This window comes from Pseudorasbora parva, chromosome 1 (genome assembly GCF_024679245.1).
Source record: "Pseudorasbora parva isolate DD20220531a chromosome 1, ASM2467924v1, whole genome shotgun sequence".
Taxonomy (NCBI): Eukaryota; Metazoa; Chordata; class Actinopteri; order Cypriniformes; family Gobionidae; genus Pseudorasbora; species Pseudorasbora parva.
The window spans coordinates 1,953,776-1,969,524 of NC_090172.1; the positions used below are offsets into that span (position 1 = coordinate 1,953,776).

The 15,749-nt window shown below is 36.9% G+C and overlaps 1 protein-coding gene across 2 annotated transcripts in view; it reads right to left on the reverse strand.

Annotated features, from left to right (window-relative positions):
* Nucleotides 1–5,938: 5,938 nt before the first annotated feature.
* LOC137085675 (E3 ubiquitin-protein ligase RNF166) overlaps nucleotides 5,939–15,749 on the reverse strand; it is a 46,764-nt gene continuing 36,953 nt past the window's right edge. The window contains exons 4-6 of one of the 2 annotated variants that reach the window (XM_067451961.1): nucleotides 13,240–13,360; nucleotides 10,550–10,657; nucleotides 5,939–7,622 (exon numbers count right to left, since the gene is read on the reverse strand). In XM_067451961.1, the coding sequence (XP_067308062.1) occupies nucleotides 7,557–7,622; nucleotides 10,550–10,657; nucleotides 13,240–13,360 (295 nt within the window). In that variant the 3' untranslated portion in view covers nucleotides 5,939–7,556. The remainder of the gene's footprint in view (nucleotides 7,623–10,549; nucleotides 10,658–13,239; nucleotides 13,361–15,749) is intronic. The other variant, XM_067451966.1, reaches the window with a different exon arrangement.

The following is a 15,749-nucleotide window of genomic DNA, read 5'->3' on the forward strand; positions in this document are numbered from 1 at the left end:
GCCAACTCTCCTGACCTGAACCCCGTAGAGAATCTGTAGGATATTGTGAAGAGAAAGTTGAGAGACGCGAGACCCAACACTCTGGATGAGCTTAAGGCCGCTATCGAAGCATCCTGGGCCTCCAGAACACCTCAGCAGTGCCACCGGCTGATCGCCTCCATGCCACGCCGCACTGAAGCAGTCATTTCTGCTAAAGGATTCCCCACCAAGTACTGAGTGCAGAACTGAACATCATTATTTGAAGGTTGGCTTTTTTTGTATTAAAAACACTTTTCTTTTATTGGTCGGATGAAATATGCTACTTTTTTTGAGACCGTAATTTAGAGTTCATTAGTTGATTCAGATGATTAGGTTAAAAGCTTGTTTAGAGAACCTTTTCATGATATGCTAATTTTTTGAGATGGGAATTTGGGGTTTTCATGAGCTGTATGCCAAAATCATCAGTATTAAAACAATAAAAGACCTGAAATATTTCAGTTGGTGTGCAATGAATCTAAAATATATGAAAGTTTCATTTTTATCATTACATTATGGAAAATAATGAACTTTATCACAATATGCTATTTTTTTTTAGAAGGACCTGTATATATGTCAATTTTTATTGTTATCATTGTCTGCCGATATATGTCCCTTTGTAATGTTATCGGTGTCTGCAGATATATGTCCATTTTTTTATCTTATCAGGTCGGCCAAAATTATATAAAAATTATACTTTAAATGTATTTAATCAACCAATATATTGGTTTACAATATATCAAAATACATTGTTGTGGTGTGAACATACCCCAAGTCTTGTTTTTTTATAAATGAGAATTCTCCCCCATTTGATTTTATAAATCTAGGACCTCTTTCATCCCCTCCAAATAGTTTGTGCAAAAACAGTGTTAACACCAAAGAACAAGACAATTAAAGATGGGTGCATCTGTGTTTTTATTAAGGGGAAAACTGCTACAAATACACTGTGTAAGTATCTTATTAAACCTCAGTCAGTATTACAGCTTCAAAAATGCACACCATCATTTACATCAGCATTGTTATTACTGTTATCTCGTTATTATTCATAGCCATGAATAAGCTAACACACAAACACTGGAGGCACCTGAGAGGCTGTGGCGCCCTCTGCCTGTGGCAGCACAAAACAGGCTTTCAGGAGCGTTTCCTGGTCAATGATCCCTAGCCAAGCAGTGCTTTTCCATAACATGTCCGAGAGTCTGGCATGTTTCCTTTTACAAGCATCCGGCGTTTACGGTTTCAACATATTCCAAAGCTTGCTGTACTCCGTTGAGTCCTCAAGAGGGATTGGTTTCTCCTTTATAATAGACAGACCACGAGCCATCCATCATTTACACTGCTCTGCTGGAGATCCGTCAGCCAACACAAGAAATGCAGAAGTTTATCTGTGACAGTATGCATTGATGTTACATTACAAAAAGAGTGAAAAATATACATTTTAAGGTCATTCTCAAAGGTATCCGAACTGGAGAGCTGTGTTGTACAATATCAAAAGTTTCACTTAAAAAAAAGAAAGAAAGAAAAAAAAGTACTATGCTACAGCTGTGCACATGAATATTGTTTGAGCAATATATTTAGACACTTAAAAAAAACGAACAGTAAAAACATTGGGATACTGGGAACCTTTGTCTTTTTCTACTTTCTACTCCGCAATATCTTTCTTCCAGAACAAGACCATTAAATACCGACACCATTTAAAAGCCAAATCACATTGCCATCACATACAATAAACATTTTCCGGAGGCAATTCTTCTGCTTTTCCTTAAGCCAGGACTTTTTTATACAATACAATATTATCAATTAGTTACTGAAGAGTGACAGCCTTTCTGAAAATGTTTTGTCGAACTTGACCAGCCTTTTCCACACAACAATGACATGACAGATCCATCTGCCTCTTGTAAAATACATTTTGGCAGTAAATTACTAAATAACTGGAACAAAATTCCTACTCGATCATCAAAAGACATTTGAGTTAATTAAAGTGCAATGTATTTAACATGCTTCCTAGCAGAAAAGGTGATCGCACCTTAATTCGGATTTCAACGTATATGCCACCAAAAAAACGTGGCAGTCTTGCCATTTTATATACAATCTAAGCGAAAAACAAAAGAATAAAGTCATCATCACTTATACTATGAATGTATAAGCCTCTAAACGGGCCTCTTAATAATAAATACCAACAAGGACATTCCAACATTACCCAGAAGGCCTTACACAATTATAAACGGCCCCCGTATTCCGTACAAATGTACATCAACAGACAAATGACACTAACACTGTGTCCTAATGAGACGTGACAAGTGTCCAGCGAAGAAATGTGTATGGAAGTGTAAAACACAAAAGCAATTTTGACGATAATTCACACTCTAATGGAATTACCGTAACAATGAGGCAACAACTCAAAGCTTTTAGGAAAAAAACTCAAGGTACATTTTGTCATGCCATTAGGACACGCCGTTATTCTTCAAGAAATCAATACAAACTCTACGAAGGCTTTTAAGAAAACCATACAGGAATGATCACTCTAAGTGATTACACATTAAACGTTCTAAATGATTAGAAACCAACAGCAGGACATTTTTGGACGCAAACGAATGTTCACATGTTCCTTTTTTTTTCCAAGTCATGTTGAGTCACTTTCATTCTGTAGACCATTACAGAAATCAAACCGATGTACAGTGTTGGGGAAAGTTACTTTAAAAAAAGGCATTACAATATTGGGTTAGTCCCTTAAAAAGTAGCTGAATTTCTTTTTAGGGATGAAAATTTTGGGGGTTAATTTACATAAAAAAGTAACAGTTACTTTTTAGGGTGCAAAATGTTGGGAGTTACTTTTTAGGAAACAAAATGTTGGGGGTTACTTTACATAAAAAGTAACAGATCATTTTTAGGGAGGAAAATGTTGGGGGTTACTTTATAAAAAAAGTAACAGTTACTTTCTAGGGAGCAAAATGTTGGGGGTTACTTTACATAAAAAGTAACAGTTACTTTCTAGGGAGCAAAATGTTGGGGGTTACTTTATAAAAAAAGTAACAGTTACTTTCTAGGGAGCAAAATGTTGGGGGTTACTTTATAAAAAAGTAACAGTTACTTTCTAGGGAGCAAAATGTTGGGGGTTACTTTACATAAAAAGTAACTGTTACTTTCTAGGGAGCAAAATGTTGGGGGTTACTTTACATAAAAAGTAACTGTTACTTTCTAGGGAGCAAAATGTTGGGGGTTACTTTACATAAAAAGTCACAGTTACTTTCTAGGGAGCAAAATGTTGGGGGTTACTTTATATAAAAAGTAAAAGTTACTTTTCAGGGAGCAAAATTTTGGGGGTTACTTTACATAAAAAGTAACAGATCATTTTTAGGGAGGAAAATGTTGGGGGTTACTTTATAAAAAAAGTAACAGTTACTTTCTAGGGAGCAAAATGTTGGGGGTTACTTTACATAAAAAGTAACAGTTACTTTCTAGGGAGCAAAATGTTGGGGGTTACTTTATAAAAAAAGTAACAGTTACTTTCTAGGGAGCAAAATGTTGGGGGTTACTTTATAAAAAAGTAACAGTTACTTTCTAGGGAGCAAAATGTTGGGGGTTACTTTACATAAAAAGTAACTGTTACTTTCTAGGGAGCAAAATGTTGGGGGTTACTTTACATAAAAAGTAACTGTTACTTTCTAGGGAGCAAAATGTTGGGGGTTACTTTACATAAAAAGTCACAGTTACTTTCTAGGGAGCAAAATGTTGGGGGTTACTTTATATAAAAAGTAAAAGTTACTTTTCAGGGAGCAAAATTTTGGGGGTTACTTTACATAAAAAGTAACAGTTACTTCTTAGGGAGCAAAATGTTGGGGTTACTTTATATAAAAAGTAACGGTTACATTTCAGGGAGCAACATTTTGGGGGTTACTTTACATAAAAAGTAACAGTTACTTTTTAGGGAGCAAAATGTTGGGGGTTACTTTACATAAAAAGTAACAGATCATTTTTAGGGAGGAAAATGTTGGGGGTTACTTTATAAAAAAAGTAACAGTTACTTTCTATGGAGCAAAATGTTGGGGGTTACTTTATAAAAAAAGTAACAGTTACTTTCTAGGGAGCAAAATGTTGGGGGTTACTTTACATAAAAAGTAACTGTTACTTTCTAGGGAGCAAAATGTTGGGGGTTACTTTACATAAAAAGTCACAGTTACTTTCTAGGGAGCAAAATGTTGGGGGTTACTTTACATAAAAAGTAACAGATCATTTTTAGGGAGGAAAATGTTGGGGGTTACTTTATAAAAAAAGTAACAGTCACTTTCTAGGGAGCAAAATGTTGGGGTTACTTTATATAAAAAGTAACGGTTACATTTCAGGGAGCAACATTTTGGGGGTTACTTTACATAAAAAGTAACAGATCATTTTTAGGGAGGAAAATGTTGGGGGTTACTTTATAAAAAAAGTAACAGTTACTTTCTAGGGAGCAAAATGTTAAGGGTTACTTTACATAAAAAGTAACAGTTACTTTCTAGGGAGCAAAATGTTGGGGGTTACTTTAAATAAAAAGTAAAAGTTACTTTTCAGGGAGCAAAATGTTGGGGGTTACTTTACATAAAAAGTAACAGTTACTTCTTAGGGAGCAAAATGTTGGGGTTACTTTACATAAAAAGTAACAGTTACTCTTTATGTAAAGTGATGCACTATGTTACTTTTGCATTATTTGTCCCAAATGATCTTGTAATGGTTGGACTGTTTTAGGGTAAGGTGTTAAGGACTATGCTTTTAACAGACTGGTTTTATGGTGTTGTTTTAAGTTCCTTGTGAATATTGTAAATGCATTCCTTTACTCATTACTGGGAAAAGTAATCTGGATTACGTAACTCACGTTACTTACCGTACATAACCCCAAAACTTTGCTCTAAATTGACATGTTAATGCATTACTTTACTCATTAGTTGTAAAAGTATTATGGATTACGTAACTCGTGTTACTAGCCATACATCACCCCAAAATTTTACTCTAAATTGACAAGTAATGCCTTCCTTTACAATGAGTAAAAGAATGCATTACTTGTCAATTTAGAGCAAAATTGTATAAAAGTAATCTGATTACATAACTTGTTACTGTTATACGTCACCCCCAACATTTTGCTCTAAATTGACAAGTAATGAATTCCTCTACTCATTACTTAGAAAAGTAATCTGATTACATAACTCGCGTTACTTGTTATGCGTTAGCCCCAACACTGCCGATTTAATTCCTGGTCATCGAGTTTCAGATTAGACAATGATTGCGACACGCATAACCTTGCAAAATAGTGGTTCACAAAATGGAGATAATCACAATGACTCTTGCGACAGATTAAACACACCGTTTATCAACACAGAAAAGAATCACAAGTTGAAGCACATCATCTTATTCTAATAAAAGTTGCTCAATTCAAAAACAAAAGGTTTCCAACCAGCCCTAATGGTCTTCAACTCTTCCGCCATAATTGGCGCTAAATATATCAAAAACACTGGATCTGGTAGTTATCAAAGCTATATAAATTGGGAAATGATGCACCAGCATCGAATAAACCCACCAAACTGAAGCTTGGAACACATCCTTAAAGGCCTGTAACATACTCTACGCACGTACATGAATGCAAATGATTCGACACCAGCTCAATTTACTGCAAAAACTGCTTGCCTAACTCAGTATTTTTGTCTTGTTTCTAGTCCAAACATCTTAAAATTCTTAAAACAAGAAGTATTTACTAGACAAGCAAAAGTAATTGTCTTGTTTTATGAAAAAATAACTCAAAATGAAGAGAGTTTTTGCTTAAAATAAGATAAATAATCTGCCAATGGGGTGAGAAAAATAATCTTAATTCAAACAGAAAACAAGATTATTTTACTCACCCCACTGGCAGATTATTTTGCTTATTTTAAGACAAAACTCTTAATTTTGAATTAATTTTCAAAAACAAGACAATTTTTACTTGTCTAATAAATGTTTCTTAATGTAAGAATTTGTAGATATTTTGACTAGAAAACAAGACAAAAATACTAAGTAAGAAAAGCATTCTGTAGTTCCCAGCATGCTTTGCAAGGTAAATTTAGGAATTAAAGTGTTGCGTTTTTCTGTAAAGGGAAATTTGTTGGACATTTAGAGGAGTTTCTGTAATGTTTCTTTAATTTTGGAGTGATTAGCCACAGCTCAGTGATCTATGCCAGTCTCTTGTATTTTGAAATTGATTTGGGGCTACACATTTATTGGATGAAAAACCTCCCCTAATTAAACTGAGTTTGTCCAATGAGTTATTTATTTTTATTTATAAAAAGGGGGTGTGGCATCACGATTGACAGCTGTGCTGGCGAATGAGTCTGCGGGAGCGGGAGTGTGGGCGGGATCTCTGGCGTAATCGGCAAATGACCATTTGGCGGATATTTTGGCTTTGTTTTTCTACAGTGAAAGTGACACACTGTGTCCATCTTTTTGTACAGTCAATGAGACGTTCCCGAGTTTCTCTATATCAATACTGCCTTCAAGTCACATCGGAATCGTATTTAGTTAACAATTACAGCAAACTGGTTTTGATTGTAAACTGCAAAACTTTCGAATGGGTGTACAGCATCTACCAGCAAAGATATCAAGCTAATTATCCAATCGTTGTCCATTTGGTGATCATTAAATACATTACATTTCCCATAATTCTCAGATAAGACAAATCCAAAAAAAGCTTCCGATGCATTTACGTGAAGTGCTAAAGAGAGAAAGAACGCTTCCCTTTTACTCCGCGATTCCCAATGTCAGCACTAGTGAGGGATGCAGATGAACAGTACCAATGGATACATCAACAGATAAAACGTTTCTCTAGAAGCTCGCCGTCTGGTTATTAGTGCACCATTTAAAACTGAAGCTTTTTTCCAAAAATATAAATTTTTTATCTTATCCGATGCTTCTTAGAAAATATTACTGTAGCAAGATAAGAGCAGAGTATGCAGTCCTGTCGGTCAATATTCGGATATTGAACTATAAAAGAACAACGATACTAGAATCCAGACATGTAGAAAACAGTGACGAGTGCAAGTATTCACATCAACTCTTGATTAAAAAAAAGGGCGGATGGTATTCGGCATTCCATACATGATGAGTGATGAGGATGATGAAGATTAGGCTCTCATTCTCTCTATTGGTATTGCCTAAAGATGAGAGTTCATCACGAGGACAGCAAACCCCAACATAGTTCGCTTTTCAGCGTGGCGTTTAATAATTCAGATCCCTCCGTACTCAATTTCACTGCTGGGGTCACGTTTGGATAGAAAACAACAGGAAGAACAGCAAGAACAAGCATGGTGATATTTATCTATTCCTTTTTGCATACATCAGTGTTCTGTTGGTTGGTGGTTTGATGGTTACGATGGAACAAGCGGCTAGAGCTACTTCATGATTAAGCTGGAGCGCAGCTCAGAAACACAGACCAGAAGAGAGGTAGAGTGAGAGGAAATACAGACAAAACACTGAAAATATTTAGCCTAGAACAAGACGGGCCAGAGGATCCTTCACGTGGAACAGGATATGACGTCAGACTCTCAGTTCTCGGACAGTGAGAGGGTCAGTGCTGCCTGCAGTGCTGCCTCCTCATCAATACTGTAGTCCTGCGTTCAAATCAACAGAGAAAGTTTTAGAAACTAGTTTAGTCTTCTGAATTGTTTAGCCTCGTTTCATTCAAAGTCAGTTAATAAGAAACAAAACAAAAATAATGGAAGAAAAAATACAACAGAACACATGAAAAGATGTATAAACAGCGCCTCGGGTCAATTTGACCCGAAAGTCAAATTGATAAATAACTTAATTAGTTATCCTAGACCTCAGGATTTTTGTCGAGCTTAAACCATGAATACACACACACACAATTTTTTTTTTACTGTATTTGAGCAGTTTTGTGGTTGAAATGTAAAAAATAAGTAATAATTCCTCCCTTGCGGGTCAATTTGACCCGAAACTCATTTATTATATATATATATATATTTTTAATTGAGTGTTTATCAGAGTTATCCAAGACCTCCGAATTTTTGTTGGACTTAAACCACGAATACACACACGGACACAAAGACTGCATTCGAGGAGTTTTGTGGTTGAAATGTAAAAAAACAAAATAATTCCTTCCCTCGCGGATCAATTTGACCCGAAACTCATTTATTATTTATTTTTTTTAAATTGAGTGTGCACCAGAGTGGTCCAAGACCACAAGACTTTTGTCGGACTTAAACCACAAATACACACAAAAAACTTGTCCTTGTTTTATGGTTGAAAAGTAATAATTCCTTTCCTTGCGGGTCAATTCGACCCCTTTAGGAATGAATGGAGTACATCAGTGCACAGAAAAACCTAAGAAATGCTCAAATTCTATTTTTTTTATAAGTCTACATGTTTATCTAAATTCATACTGAAGAGAAACAGAGAACAGCTCATCTGCTCTATATGGAGCTATAAGGACATCAAAAGTCATGAAATATCACGTAATATCATTTTTTGACACCCAATGTAAGATACACAATATTGCCAAAAGTATTCTATTGGGTGCTCCTCAGAGTTCAGGTGTTCAGTCTCTTCATGGCCACAGGTGTATAACTCCAGCTCTAGGCCTGCAGACGCTTCGACACACATTAGTGTAAGAATGGGTCGCTCTCAGGAGCTCAGTGAACTCAAGCGTGGGGCCGTGATAGGCTGACACCTGTGCAATAAGTCCATTCCTGAAATGTCCTCACTACTAAATATTCAAAAATTCCTAAATATATTTTTCAGGGGTTGGGCTTGACCCTTTATGCCTGGTTCAGACTACACGATATTAGCCCGAATTTGGCACGATCTGTTTGACGTAAGGTGTCGTAGGGATTCGTAAACGATAATGGACGTCGGGACGCAAGAATCGATCGTTTCATCTCGGATAGTGTCATAGTATACGACAACCGAATCCGCGTCTGCGATAGTTCACGATGTCATGACAGAAAGACTAGCATGTTTCATTTTTTGTGCGGTCCTTCACGACGGGTTCTGTCACGTGTGACGTTGACCAACCGGAGCACAGACAGTTTTCGTACACAGCTTTCAAACACGGCGAAACGCATGAGAGATGACGGAGCGGCTCACTTTAGGTGGAATTATAAAATGGAGGACAGGTTCGTGGAGTTGTGGCAGCAGTACTCCTCCCTGTACGGTGTGTCATCGACGGACTACCACAACCAAATAAGAAAAATGCTGGCGAACGATAGCGGAAGCCCTTCAGGAACCCGGTGAGTAACGTTACTGGAATGTACGCTTAAAAGATGTTTTACAAATACGTTGTGGTGGCAAGCTTTTACTACTGGCTAATAACTAAATATTTAATATAAAAAGAACAATATTTTACCTCAAGTTCTCTTTGGAGGATTGACAGCCCATAATGTCCTCTTCCAGCAAGCCAGGAACATGTCCTTTGTCGGGTTTTCTTTTTATTTTTGCGCTTTTCTAAATATAAAACAGCCAAAACACGCTGCTTCGAACTTCGTTTGTTTACGCTCTTGTTTCTGAAAGTCGATGACATCACGCACGTCGTGACAACAAGCGATGATTGGTCGAGTAGCAACGTGTAGTCTGACATGTTTCTAGTCCAGGGCACGACAAGATTTTAGGAGTAGAAATCATGTGATCTGCCACAGTAACTATCGTCGACAAAAATATCTTGTAGTCTGAACCAGGCATTAGTTCCAGTGAAAGGAGCTCTATGCTTCAGCATACCAATACATTTTGGACAATTTCATGCTCCCGACTTTGTGGGAACGATTTGGGGACGGCCCCTTCCTGTCCCAGCATGACTGCGCTCCAGTGCACAAAGCGTCGCTCCATAAAGACATGGATGAGGAGTTTGGTGTGGAGGAACTTGGAACATCGCAATCTCGCAATCTAACCTGTGGTTAGAAGCATAGCTGCTTGTTTGCATGACATGTGGACTTAATAATTACTTATATTGAGCAAAATGACATTCAGTACAATCTAGATCTTTTATTTCGAATAAATACAAATGTCATTTATGTCTTTTAGTTTGTCAAGAGATTTAAAAAGACATGAAGTGTGTGCATGTGCGTACATGCTCTAGTATGAGCCTATAATTAAATCTGGAAATAAAGCAAAATAACTAAAGTACTTTATATACATCACCTTTGAGGATAGTGGGGATTACTTAAAAAAATGTAAAAAATAATGTCCAGATGCAGAACAGTACTTATATGTAAATGGTCATACAAATATTCCTCATTTTACGTACGCAAAACATATATTCTTTTTCAATTTGGGATGAATTTTTCACGAGATTCACTTGGGCACAATAAAGTCACTCTTCTTGGGTGAATCTCGTTAAACATGTTCATGTTTTGCATGAAGAAAATATGCTTTGAGGAAGTTTTATTTGTGAGGTTTTGTACGAGGTTCTGTTTCTGCTCCTTGCCTCAGAAGGCGGGTGATGTAGGCAGGAGAAAACAGGGCAGCTTACAACAGAGCGTTACAGCACAAAATGAATATAAATCTTAAGTATACGCCTCCTCACCACAAATGTGTCATAGGAGAATTTGTGCCGGTGGAGAAGATGCTGCAGGAAGTTGGAGCTCTTATAGCTGGGGTCGCCCCAAGGCATCGCTGAACATACCGGACATACCTACAAAACAGCAGCACATAAGAGCGAATGTTCAAATCTGGACTTAAAACACTGACCCCCGGTTCCACAGACCAGGTTTAAGATAGTCCCAGACTAAACTGCATGTTTGAGCGGTTTCAACTGAATCCTAACTTGATCTTTAAGTATGTCAGTGCACTGCAAAAAATGCGCTTCTTATTTAGTATTTTTTCTTCTTTCCAGTCCAAATATCTAAATATTCTTAAATAAAGATGCATTTGCTAGATAAGTAAAATGACATAAGATATTTTTTTCTTGTTTTCTGGGGAAAAATATCAAAAATAAGTGAGTTTTTGCTTAAAACAGGCAAAATGATCTGCCAATGGGGTGAGAAAAATAATCTTATTTCTGTTTGGGACGGAAACAAGAAACAAGATTTCAGTCAGAAATAAGATTATTTTTCTCACCCCATTGGCAGATCATTTTGCCTGTTTTAAGCAAAAACTCACTTCATTTAGATTTTATTTTCAACAAAACAAGAAAACATATCATGTTGTTTTACTTATATAGTAAATGCATCTTGATTTAAGAATTGTTAGATATTTAGACTAGAAACAAGACAAAATGACTGAGTAAGAAGAGCATTTTTGCAGTGTGCCATTGTTTTGTCTCAAGATGCACACCAGTAATGTTTTTTTTTTTCTTAACAGAACTAAGGTCTAATACTGTCTGGGAAAACAGGCCAAAAAGAATGGCATAAAAGCAGCTTGAACATTCTGATAAACATCTACTTTTGTGTTGAAGGGAAGCATGAATATCATGTGGGTTTCAGTCGAGTAAAGGAAAGCATTTTTATTTTAGGTTAATCGCTTTAATTCCCAATACAAGATTCTCCCACGATTCTGAGTAGACAACTAAACTAAATAACATGTAACATGTAAAAATCACCCAAAATTTAGTCTTTTAAAGCCATTAAATAACTTTGTGTGAGGAAAATATAAATTGATTTATTATTCTTAAAAGTTGAATTCAGTAATCATTTATTTACATCTACATTTATGCATTTGGCAGACGCTTTTATCCAAAGCGACTAACATTGCATTCAAAGGTACACATTTTACATTATTGTCAATTTATTATGTCACAGCTCTCAATACTCATTTGTGTTTTTGCATATTCAAACTAGGGCAGAGAGAAAGTTACAAATAACCTGGATTTTTGTCTGTTGCTAATTTGAAAATTGACATACAAAGTCATGATTAAATGACTAAAATGTTGTGATAATTTGAAACTATGACAAAAGGTTACAGCTGAGTCATAATTGAGTCAGACAACTAAACAAACAACGTATATTGTTGAGGAGCCTGCAGTCGATTTAAAATGTTTAATTAATCGGAATGAATAAAAAAAAAGTTGAGTGAATGATTCAATGACTCATAAAGACTTCACTTGTTTTATTACTGGATGAATCCGTTTTTCTGAACGAATCTTGAGTAAATGATTCAATGACTCACCCATAAATACTTCACTTGGTTCATTACTGGATGAATCAGTGTTTCTGAACGAATCTCTTGAGCGAACGATTCAATGACTCACTCATAAAGACTTCACTTGTTTCATTACTGGATGAATCAGTGTCTTTGAACGAATCTCTTGAGTGAATGATTCAATGACTCACTCAAAGACTTCATGATATTGTGTGGGTGTTTGAATCGAGATCGCCATATTTTAACGATTAATTGTGCAGCTCTAATTACCGCACTGGTTTTCGACTGGTTTGGCCAAGGTCATTAAAGGGTTAGTTCACCCAAAAATATAAATTGTCATTAATTCCTCCTGTGGTTGGACAGCCGTCAGACCTCCGTTCATCTTCACACACAGATGAAGATATTAGTGTTGAAATCCGATGGCTCAGAAAGGCCTTCATTGACACCAATGTCATTTCCTCTCTCAAGACCCATAAAGGCACTAAAGACGTCGTTACAAAGCCCATCTCACTACAGCGGCTCTACAATCATTTATGAAGAGGCCAGAATAGTTTTTGATGCGCAAAAAAAAACTAAATAACGACTTATATAGTGATGGGCCGATTTCAAAAACAAAGCTTGGAACCGTTATGAATCAGTGAATCGATTCATGATTCAGATCGTGTGTCAAACTGTTGGAACACGTGACTTTGCCGATCCAAATCATGAATAGGGATTAGTGCCTTTATGGGTCTTGAGAGAGGAAATGACATTGGTGTCAATGAAGGCCTTTCTGAGCCATCGGATTTCAACACTAATATCTTCATTTGTGTGTGAAGATGAACGGAGGTCTGACGGCTGGCCAACCACATTGAGGGTAAGTAATTAATGACAGAATTTTTTAAATTTTTATGAATTTGAACCAAGCTAATTTCTTTATTAAGTCCTACTTTACATAGATGATTGTCATTGAATACACAGTATACGCTTTCGCGCACATCTTTCAAAATAAAAGTCTACCTAATTACCTTTTTGTTGTTGTTTCTTTGCCTATTCACTTTTGGGTTGTGACCCAGTGGTTGAGAAGCACTGCATTACTGCACATCATGCCCTCTCTGAGACAGATACGACTGGCCAAAAAACTCTAAGGTAACGTACACTCACCACTTTGTTGGGGTCATTGCGATGGTTCTCCATGCAGTGCTTCACTAGTTCCTGTTGGTCCAGGTTTCGAGCGCCACAGTACGGGCACACAAATGTAGAGCGGTTTGGAATATTGCTGTTGATGGAGAAAAACAACAGGTGTAAAGAGTACCTGGAAACCAAAGTACCAATAGCACTTGAGTAGAAGATTTTAACAGTACTTAAGTATTTCACTCATACTGAAAGTTGGCTCACTAGTCCTCAACACCTAAGAGACACGGCAGTGAAAAACAAGAAACAGTTGATTTGTGAGAAGAGCAGTCACATGATTATTTTCTAAAATCGAACTGAACATCTTAACGGTCGACACAAAAAGCTTCAAGTCTCAGTTGAAGGATTAGTTACGGTATCTTCAAAATTAAAATTTCCTCACCCCCATCTCATCCCAGATATTCATGACTTTCTTTCTTCAGTGGAAAAGAAATGACGTTTTTTGAGGAAAACATTCCAGGATTTTTCTCCTCGTAATGGACTTCAATGGGAACCAACGGCTGAAGGTCCAGATCAATGAGGAAGAGCTTCAGAGACTCTGATGATCCCAGAGGAATAGAGTCTGATCCAGACAAACCATCACACATTTACAACACAAATACACATTTATATTAGGGATGGGCATTTTCCCAAAATATTGTATTCGAATATTTGGGCTCATAAAAATCGAATATTCGAATATTCGTTTATTTAAATTAGGTATTTTGAGAAAATGAGAGATGTTTCTTTCTTTTTTTCTCTAAACATGTCGTCACCATTTCTGAACAAGCTTATGATTAGGCAATGTACACAACACGCTTACGTTATATCTTAAGGTTTTTAAAACATTAAACAGTGTGTAAAAAAATGCCTAAAGAACAAAAGCATTATAAGCTCAAGGAGCACGAGCGCAGAGCGCGTCAGTTAGCGTGACGTATACACACACACACACACACACACACACACAAACGTCAATAGGCTATAGTCTACCGACCTGTGTGTGCGTGTGTTTGATATGGCTGATGTGTTTACTTTGTATTGTTTCACATTTTCATGTAGGGATAAACTATAATATTATTGGATTATGATATTATTCTCGGGTGAGAAAATGCGCCACTGACAGGCGTTGCGGAGACAAAGATATCGGTTAAGTGAAGTCTGAGTGAAGAACTTTGTATTTTCTGTTCATAAACCCTCAAAGAACTTTAAAGGAAGCATTTCGAGATCATTTTGCTATCATAAGTTATCTCACTCTCACTCGGGGTAACTTAGCTACAGATGAGCTTACCTGCACTCCTGAGCAGTGATCGCTCATTCCACTGGTGTTTGGATTTCATGTGATTCTCGTTTGTGGTGGTGATATCATTATAACTCAGTTTCAGTAATTGATTTCATCAAAAGTAACTCCATTTTGTGCATTTTCATCATAGTGCAAACAGCATTTTCAATTTTCATCGAAGTAACGTTAATTCCAAACATTGCGAGGCAGACGACGACATTGTGATCAAATGCACTTAAATTATTAACCTGCTCCACAACGCCACCCAGTGGATTGAGATATAACTGCGAGATTTAGAGGGATTTCTCATGGATGCACTGTGTAGCCAGTTGCTTGTGACTTTTTATTTTATGTCATCCTACTTTTATTATTTTATTTTACCTTAACTTATTTGTGTTGAAATAAATATTTTTGTAAATGTTTTAACTTCATCACAACTTAATGTTACCCTTTCATTGTTATTTATGTTTAATTTTCAATGGTTCCAGTCGGGAGTTCCTACCAATTGTTGTAGGTGGGGCCTTAATTAGTGGCGCACCTTAGGATGCGTTATCCGCTTCCCCTTTAAGCGTTCGCGCTCAGTCTGACTGAATGCAGCGGGGGAAGTGCGGAGTGAAACAGTAGGCCTTCCAGTGTGTGTGTGTTTACTAATTTTGCTCCAACCTAGTTTTTCTTTAAAGTAAATAAATGCACGTCCTTCATCTCATCCATGTTTGGCTGTCCTTCTGTCCTGAGGGTACCACTTGATATCTGCTACAACTGCATTTACTGCCAGCCAATTAACAAAATAAAATTCGAATAGTATTTTTAGTTTTCGAATGTTAATTACAGATCGAATATTCGACTATTCGAATATTCGTGCACACCCCTAATTTATATACTTTTAAACCTCAAATGCTCAACTTCTGTGTTGTTCTTCTTCAGGTCACATGACGTATGTGGAAGTGCCGACTCAGTGTTAAAACCAAAGACTGTAAAAAAAATGCCCTAGTGTCCGCGACGTCACCCATAGGACTCCGATAAGCCGTTCTGAAGCTTAAAGTAGAGACGAGCCGTCGCCATCTTGCGAGCGCATCATCGCGAGTCACTCCCGGATACCAGAAAATGGGCAAAGAAGCGGGATGTGGGCGGAGCTTATGTGACGCAATGACTATAGAGGGCTATAAATGGCTATCCACCTGTCACTCAAAGTAACCACACCCTTAATTATGCAGAA